Here is a 9,687-nt window from a genome sequence, read left to right as displayed (position 1 = left end):
TTAAGGAATTGTAAGTAAAATATTTTTAACTCAAATAAGTAATTCAAACTAGTTCACCAAAAGCTAATTCACCTTGTCACTAACATGAAATAGTTTTACTTGAAACAAACTTGAAATCTTGTTAAAAACCAATACAGGAAATAATTTTACTTGAAACAAACTTACAGACAAAACAAGAGAAAAAAAAAAGCTCAAATGAATTAAGATTATTCAGCTCTTTGTAACATTATGTATTAGTACAATGGAGCATACAAGTAAAGTTCCTTACATGCTAACTGGACCCCAGTTACAATGAAAAAACATCAGAAAAATAACAAATTAAAAGAAACAGAAATTGCCAGTTTTGATGAATCAGAATTGACATGAAACCTTCTGCATTGAGTCTCCTCTAGTAGCATAATTTGAGATGTCAGTTATGTCTTTACAAGTGACAACAGAGACTCAAAAGACGAGACACAACTGCTATATTATTCAAAGTGTAACATTTTCAAAGAAAAAGTGAATGGAAGAGTGTGCATGCACGCACACCAAGCATCAACAATGATGAACAATCCAAGAAGGCTTAAGCACAGTACACAAATAGTTGATAAAAAATTTCAGCAGTTTGGGATGAGAATGACTCGAAAATCAACAATATACATAAGAAAAAAGCAAGGAGAGGAAGAAGGAAAACAAAGGTAAAATTGATACAGACTAAGTTCTCCTCAAACCACACTTTACAAGCCTCTCCTCCAATCTCCAATGTGAAATTCCTGTACATGTAATCTTTTGACACAGTACTCTTGCACATGAAAAGTTGTGATTCAGTAACAAAAGCCAAAAGAACTGGAAAACTTCTTGCCTTACTCAAGGTTAGTGTTGGTAAATATGTACCGCAAACATACTTTATGAATGTAACTAGATCACTTGGCTTCCAAAGGTTAACTTAGCATCCACTAAAATTAATGGTATGGATGGTTTCCTTAGTCTGACTCCAATGAATGGATATCCTCCTGAGTGCTGCTTCTCACTCTTCCACCTTTGTTGCGAATATTAATGCCCACTGGGAAAGGAACCTGTGTTCCTTGCAAAGTTAGTAGCCATTCTGTATGTAGTTTTTTTCTCTCTTGGTAAGTGCAAATTTCAAATGGCTTCCCAAGATTCCATACTACTACTCTTGAAGCAGGTAAGAATACATGCTATATTGTGCTTCAAGCAAGCAAGAATACATGCTGTATTATGCTTGAAGCAAGTGAGAATGTATGCAATGTAACAGATAAATGGATCTTAAAAGAGATTTATACCTGGTCACCGGCATTAGGGCCATCTGTATTGAAGAGGATAGGCCTGCAGCGCTTATCCTCATTCATCAAGCTTGAATTTTGGAAGTGAGCAATGAGTGCTGCTTTCCCTTGTATGCGAGCATATGCAAGTGATGCCACTTTCTCACTGTTGAATTTCTCCCATTTCTTTCCATTGAACACCTACCAGAGTTGCATCATATGATTTAGTCTATTGGTGCAGGGTGTGTGTGTGTGTGTGTGAATGTAATGTGATTATGATAAGTTTAACACCAATCATTTTCAGTGTATCATCATTTTCTAAAGCATACCTGATAGAATGGTATAATCAAGTCGGGATTGATTATGTTGATGAATGCATATCCCACGTTACATTTGTTCTGCAATTAATGTTGATTCCGTGTGAATAATCAAACAAAAAATGAGAAAGGAATACTAGAGTAAATTAAATTTCATAGTAGAAATGTTCTGTAAAAGGAATCTGTTTTCATGCAAACAAGTATATTTTACTAGAGAAAATAATTCAGATGAGAGCTGCATTTTCTTAAACTTTCTTATTGTTTGATTTGTCCATGAAAATGAATTTCCCTGGACGAAGGTCAGTTCATTTTCTTCTCTTTGAATTTCATGCAAGAAACCAAGAAAGTATTTTCATTTTACTGCTGCATGAAACAGAAGAAAACAAATATGTTCCTGAAAGATATTCTCTATACAACAAATGGACCATTAACTTATTATAAAGGGGGACAGTCACTTGCCCTGAAATCAATTGGTAGGTAAACAAAATCATAAGTTCCTCTATGGCGTTCGTCAATAGCAGCCAACAACATCTTGGATGTATACCTGCAGGAGAACAAATCAGAGTGAAGGAAAATGATAAGATTAACAAAATTAATGTAAACGAGGTGTATAACTGAAATAGAATTCGTCTTTTTCAGCAAAACTTATGCAACACAGATGACAAGGTTTCTCATACATGCTTAAAACCTATGAAAAAAAAAATCAAAAGCTTAATTTTGTGTTTATATTCATAACCATCCACCAAGCTCACCCACCATAACAGTCCTAACTTTATAAATATGTGTAGTCTACTAAACTGGTCATTAACCACGGCAAAGAGTGAAAAAAATAAACAGGAAACAAATTGTCAAATATCAGGCCTATAAAAGATAAGTTTGTTCACGATTGAAGTCATGTTCCTATGGAATCAGAATGTATTTACTCGTGGAGAAAAGGAAGGAAACATAAGCTTGCCTACTACCAAATCTACGAGTAAAAGAACAACACAAAGTTGACATAAACAGCTTCAATCAAAACTAAAAACAAGGCTTCCAAAGAACTTCTTTGACGACATAAGAAAATTGAATTTTCTAGAAGTGAATTTTCCAGAAGGTTAATCTCTTAAAAGAAGAAGTTTTAGAAGAAAGCCCAGTGCAAACTAGGAGTAATTTGCTTAAGCTTGCAGTTCACACAAGAGTTCTTTCTAGGTGTTTGTGAGACTTTTTCCCAACAGCAAATTAATAATTGTTCTGCCTTAAGAAATCATATACCCTAAGGTTGGCTGAAAACTCCAAAATCTATTGCAAAGTGAAAGTACAACCCAAAATGTACCAAATGAATGTAAAAACGTTTTCATCGCAGAAAGTGAAATAGTAAGTAAACACAAAAGGCTAAAGCTATTTAATGTAATATATACATTTCTACTTACTTGTTAGGAATGTTCTTTATCATAAGTGTTGTTCGGATATCTTCCCCTGTTTTTATGCGGTCAATATCAAGTTCATACTGTTTCTTGTCCGCCAAGTTTGACACACCTTCAGTTCTCCTGCTTCTAGTACGTTGTTTGTGAGTCTCAAATGAATTAATCATATGGTTTCTTCCAGGAAACATTAGGTCCTTTTGGTTATGAAAATGGAGTCCAAGATTCTTGGGGAGGATTCGAAAATCAACACAGTTTCCCCCAAAATGGGGAAAGAAATTGCAAGAAACAAAGTCAACACAATTTGATGTTGTATTACCAGAAAATTGCATATTCCCAAGAGATTCCCCTGCATAGGTATGTCTTCTGTCCCAAAAAGGAGCTGAAGGCACATGCTGGCTATTTATGGGTAGAACAGTTGTCATCATATGAGATGGTGACCTAGGAAGTCCATGCAACCTTGGTAGGGTGGGGGATGGACAAACTCCATCAAAATATAAAGGTGAATTTGGCCACACCATTTCAGGAGGCTGATAGAAGTTCCCACATTTGTAATGATGGCCAGGAGGAAGAGGGAAGCTTCCATTACCAGAGGATTTGAAAACTGAGAAAAGGGAGAGAATAAATATGATCAATTTAGTATTTCTTAAACATATCTTAAAAATTAGTCTTTTGTTTCCCATTTACTATCCAGGAAGTTCCATGATTTATAGATTTGCTAGCCATAGGATGAAGAAAAAAAGAGAAACGACAATAAAAAGTTCTTACACATTCCAATCAATTGCACTTTTTAACTTACATTCATTGAATTCCATGAAGCGTCCATTGGAGTTTACTTGACAGAACTGCATGCTTTCTATTCTTTCTTGTGTTTTAAGATTGATGTTTGCTGCCACCTCAGGAGGAATACGGCGAGCACTGTTAGCTAAACCATCATGAAATTCTGGGAGAAAATGTGGATGAGAAGCTGATGATGCGTCTTGAATATCAAAATTAAACTGGCCTGGGGAATCGTATTCAGTAATTTCACGTCCGTTGTCAAATGATTTAACTCTGACCAGTGATGGTAAGGAGTTAGGAACACTTGAAGAGACCCCATGAATACCAGCAGTTTTCACAGATGGTGTACATGAGGCAGGCTCAATACCAAGAATTCTTCCACCATCCATCTTACCAGGTTTAGAAATGCCATGCAAACCTGGTCCAACGTACAAACATCATTGAGAGAAAAAATATGTTTCTGCTGCTGAATTGATAGTTGATTAGCATATTTTCTACCTGGATAAAGGCTACTTTCTTTCTGTTCTAGTTCTGGATGTATCTGTTGAGCCATACTGAAGCCAAATAAAAGCAAAAAAAAATTAGCAGAACAAAAACTAAATAACTTACAATTAATGGCTTCTGATCCTGTAATTTGCTTCTTGAACAATAAGGAACATAGAATGAAACACTGATACTTCTTTTTAAAATTGCAGACTAAATTGTGACTGGTATTGCAGTGTGACAGGAGGAAACTATTGTGACAATTGAACCCAAAGATTACCTCTGTTTTGAGTCTTCACATAGGTATGGTTCAACCTTTAGCCTCTTCCTGATAGTATCATCTCTATTTAAAGCATGGAGAGCTGCCTCTGCTGCTCTAGAATCATAATATTCAATCAACTTGTGATGTTGTAGATCATGTGGGCTTTTACCAATCTGCAGTTCAAGACAGTTAACCAACCACATACAAATTGTTCTGATCAATATTTGTGCAATAAATTAATTGGTAACCAAACTCACCTCCTTGATTTCTCCGTATACATTGAATATACGGTGAAGTTCATTATCCGAAACAGATGAATCATACAAAAAGACCACAAGGGTGCGCTGATTCATATCTTTCTTGGAAGGAGTATCCTGATAAAATTTGTGCCACAAAGCAAGACGTCACAATCGAACTCAACGCAAGAATATACTTTCAGTGTTACGAGGAATTGGATTCTCAGCACAGTTTGTTGTAGCATTATCAAAAAGACCAGTAATTACACAACACGATTGGATGAGCTTGTGTTCTAGGAGAAACAAAAGGACAAGAAAACAGCAAAAGCATACCTCAAAAGGAGATCTCAGTTCAGAATCTTCGACATCACTATTAATGTTTCTCACAACTAATGTTCTAGGGTGTTTATCGTAAGGCTGTTCACCATCAATTAAGGCACTACACAGTCCTAGCTGACTGTTACAAGCTCCATCAAGGATTTTAGAATTCTTTTGTCCAGAAGATGGAGTATTATCATCTCCTAAATCCATCCCTCCAACACTACTGAAAAGGTCTAGTTCATCCATGTCATCACCAGAGCTGTCTTGGATGATGTGGTCGAGCTCAAGTTCATTTGTCATTCCAGAAAGGAAATCATCATCACTGGGGAGTAGATTTCCAATAATTTGAGCCTCAAGTTCTTCAAGAGAGTCAAAAAGTCTTTCTTCCTCGTAGTGGGAAGCAACAGTGTCAACAGAATGCCCATATAAAGCATTATTTGCTGATGATCTCACTGCACCAATAGAAGTCAAACAAAGGCATTTTAGCTCTTTAGAAACCTCAGCATACAAGTTACAACCCAAACTCATTTTAGAAGTTAGGAGGCAAATAAAACTTACGTTTCCTGCTAAACAATTCCGACAGAGAACTTGAAAAGACGCTACTCTCATTCTGAGGAGCAACTATATTGACTTTGCTACGATCTGGCAAATGGGATAACGCTTGTACACTCAAGCTGGTTTTTATTCCTTGATCAAAATCTACATGACATAAAAAAGTCAAAGACTGATTATTAGACCATTATGCATATGCATATCTGAGTTACTTTCTGTCGATACACTTGGCATGAAAAGTAAATTTCTAACTTCGAAGTACTTTGCATGCTGTACTCTCCTAAACTGATAGTTGAAGGTATTGAGAAAAAAATTAACCTAAAAGCTTATGTTGTCAGAAGCAACGGTAGAAATGGTTTTCAGCACACGTTGACGTGCATAAGCCTTTTTGGGCTTGAAGCAAACACAGAGTTCAATAGCACTCAAACATTACAAGTCAAGCTCTTCTAGTAATGAGTGACCAGATAAAAGTTTTTAAATTGCTCAACCAAGGCAATCTGAGATTCCTAATATAGCAACTTGCAAATGCAAATCGAGCAAATGACTCCTAAATCCTTAACAACATATATACAAAAATCCTATAAATTAGGGGAAAAAAGGTATTTAGCAGCAGATAACTGCAAAACGAATCCACCCCAGTAGCGCTCAGTCATGACAACCATAATAATAACACAGTCAAATAGATTAGTAAAACTAACCATAGCATTTCGGCATGTTATCTGATTTCCATAAGCTAGCCTGCCTCAGCAAAGAGAAAGAGAAAACAGGAATAAATAAGGCCTGGAACCGCAACAGTGTTTCAATTTCAAATTTTTACAAATGACACTAAAGTACACCATGTATAGATGAAACAAGAAGATACCTCATTAGAAGAACAAATATCTTCAGAGGAATACAACGATGAAGAGAAACAATTATAGTCAATTGTTTCAGAAGGCATGATGAATCCCACAATGTACTATGCCTCAAAATTGAAAATCTCCTAACTTTTTATATCTGTTGAGCACAACATAGCATGGCAGTCAATTCAACCTTTTACCTCGCCAGCAAGAAAGCTACGAGGAATTGTAAACCTTCCAAGTTTTCAACACGAGATTAAAAACATAAAAATTCTTAATTAGGATAGATTATGGAAAGTTAAAACTCGTTGAACTAAGAAGAATGTGAGATGTTGGTGGCTCCTAACAATTTCCACGTGACATGTTTATCAATATTTCTTTTTTGTAAATTTAAAACATGATTACGATTCACATTATCAAAACCATCCAGTTCCAAATCACCTAATAATTTCTCAAGATCATGACCCTCTAACATTGGCACGCAACATTAATTGCAAATCCACCGACATTGTGAACGATCAAGAGGATTTGAAACAGTTGAACATCTTAATATTCACCCCCCCTAAAAAAGCTTAGTTACTTGACCTGTTGAACATTCTAAACCCACCAAGTCAAAAACCAAAACTTGAGAGAACAGAAGAGACAAAAATTGACGTAAACCCAAAACCCCATGATGGAAAAAGCGAAAAGGGGTGTCAAAAACAAAGACAGTACTTACCTTGTGGGAATTGGAAGAGGAGAAGACAGAAGTGGAAGGAAGGGGTGAGAATGAGTTAAATAGTGATAGTATTTGGAAAGAAGAAGATGAAGAAGAAGAAGAAGTGTGAGAGAGAAAACGAATAAAGTAGGGCATAAGGCAAGGTGGGAATTTGCAAAAAGGGAGGATCATCTTTGTAGGTATCAATGCATGTGTGGCGTGCAAGATCCTCCATCCAAACCTTCTCACAACCTTTTACCGTTCCCTGCATTGCACGTTAACTAACTACTTCAACTTCTCTCCTTTCTCACCTTCACTTCTTCTTCTTCTTCTTCGTTTCTGAACTTCAACGGAATTTGCGAGCTCTCGCCGGAACTGTGATTTTTCCGGCAAACAGGGACCGGGAGACGACTGTTTTTTCCGTTTATTTCGTTAACGGCGTGAATGCGGTTTCATGTTATGTTCCTCTTGAAATGACTTTTCTTACCATTCTTTCAATCATTAAAATTCCCGTACATGTGTTTAACAACTACATTACATCGAATTGACTGAATTAACACATTGATTGGATTGATTAATTTTTTGAAGCATCTTTGAAATTATGAATCGATCATTTTTATTATTATTTTCTAAGAACAAAGTGTGAAAATGACAAGAGTATTATTGTTAACCTATTTTCTTTTGACAAATAGATAAATAATGTAATCTAATATCCATGCCAACGTATACCGATGATGTTTTTCTCATTCTCTAAAAAGTTGCCACTTTTTCTGCACATTTTCCTCAAAATGTTCAGCAACAAATTCATTGGACAAACAAAACCAGAGACTTTTACTTCTGTATAGTGAGTTCTGATTCCTATCCTGAAAATTTCAAACATGTTAATGACTTACCTTGTAATACATTCAATGTGTTTGCAACTTGCTATGGATCACTTCCATTGGAAGTATTTGTAAACTCTGAAATTGCAATTTTTAAGGAACAATTGAACAACATATAGCAATGTCTTTTCCTTTTGTTTCATCTGCATCACTTTTAATCCTTCATAAACCTTCAGCAATGGTAAGGTTTACAATGCATGCATGCACCTCAGATTACAAAAAATAAATGTAAAAAATTGAGTGTGGAAAAGGTTAAACTTAAAACAACAAAAGTTGGTGACTTAATTGCATTTTCTTCAGTAGTTCAACAGATTTAACTATTTTTCTTTAGTGTTATTTTGAAGATTATAATTGAAAGGGTCATTTTTTGCTAAAAAAAAACTAAAGGCCTATTAATATAATATTTAATAAATACAATCATATAAATTAAAAAGTAAACTAGCTTCTTATTTATTTTATATATATATATATATATATATATATATATATATTCAGAATCCATTCTTAAGTTACCTTTGCCGATTTTATTTTATTTATACATGTTCTTATTAACAATGACAAGTTTTTCTCATCACTATTTTGTTCTAAGTACAACTAATTAAAGCATATGTTTAGAAGGTGATTCTGTATTTATTTGTTAACTAATTCTTAAACTAATTATTTTTTATGTTCCCAAATACATCATTATTACAAGATTAATTATTTTCCTAAACATATAATTATGTATATTTTTTTTAATTAATGGGAAATAGAGAGATTAATTTCCAACAAGGAGAATAATGTTTCTTCCGAGAGAAACCCGCACTTCATTATTTCTTCTTACTTCACACAGTAAAACCTACTTTAGCCTAAACATTAGTAGTAATTAGTGATTAGCAGAATCTAATTGTGAACAGTTGTTCATAACATAAGAATTGGGCTATAGCTACAATTTGGCCCAGCAAGAGAGAGAGAGAAAAAAAAAATGATTATGGGTTACTCTTCTTACCAGATAACAATAAAAATTTGTGAGAATGAAAAATATTTTGAGGAATAAATAACAACATTTAAAATAAAGAGTTAAATAAAAAATTTATATGAGTATATTTAGCATAATATAACTATAAAGTAAGGAGGCTATATTTAAAACCAAACCAATTATAAATAATTGATCAAAAATTTAAGAAATTGACTAAAATTGTTTATTTATTTATTATAGTTGAATTTAATTCAAATTACATATTAAAAACTATCAATTAAATCAATCACACATTTAAATATAGTAATGTATGTTTATAATGATTAATAATTAATAAACTTTTAAGAGTATGTCTTTTTCTTAAATTATTTTACTGTTTCATTATATTTACTTATAATGTATTTATACTTATTAAATCATGATAACAAATGCATATTATATTTATTAACTGTGAAGATGTCTAGTTTATTTATGGCTATAACAAATATCATAATAAATTTTTATTTGAAAATTTATATTATAAAAATATTGAAATATTTGTAATTGTTTAATAATTTTATAATAATAAAACTCAAAAACATTTATTTAATTTAATTTATTAACCATTTATTTTGGTTTTGTTTGCACCTTATATTAAATTAAAATTCAACCCGAATGATTTTCATATTTGGTTTCCAACCACAACTAAGCACAGACACA

General features: G+C 33.6%; 1 protein-coding gene across 1 annotated transcript; it reads right to left on the bottom strand.

Moving 5' to 3' along the window:
• Nucleotides 1-215: 215 nt before the first annotated feature.
• Nucleotides 216-7,630, bottom strand: LOC114185500 (protein MEI2-like 4). The gene is made up of 14 exons (XM_028073253.1): nt 7,171-7,630; nt 6,476-6,609; nt 6,312-6,351; nt 5,620-5,760; nt 5,074-5,513; nt 4,762-4,878; nt 4,523-4,677; nt 4,258-4,313; nt 3,779-4,177; nt 2,989-3,583; nt 2,039-2,123; nt 1,592-1,660; nt 1,284-1,463; nt 216-1,055 (listed from the first exon to the last, which is right to left on the bottom strand). Exons 2-14 carry the CDS (start codon nt 6,551-6,553, stop codon nt 963-965), a joined length of 2,448 nt encoding a protein of 815 aa, XP_027929054.1. The 5' UTR covers nt 6,554-6,609; nt 7,171-7,630; the 3' UTR covers nt 216-962.
• Nucleotides 7,631-9,687: the final 2,057 nt, after the last annotated feature.

This window comes from Vigna unguiculata, chromosome 5 (assembly GCF_004118075.2).
Source record: "Vigna unguiculata cultivar IT97K-499-35 chromosome 5, ASM411807v1, whole genome shotgun sequence".
Classification (NCBI taxonomy): Eukaryota; Viridiplantae; Streptophyta; class Magnoliopsida; order Fabales; family Fabaceae; genus Vigna; species Vigna unguiculata.
This window is presented reverse-complemented; position numbering and strand designations above follow the sequence as displayed.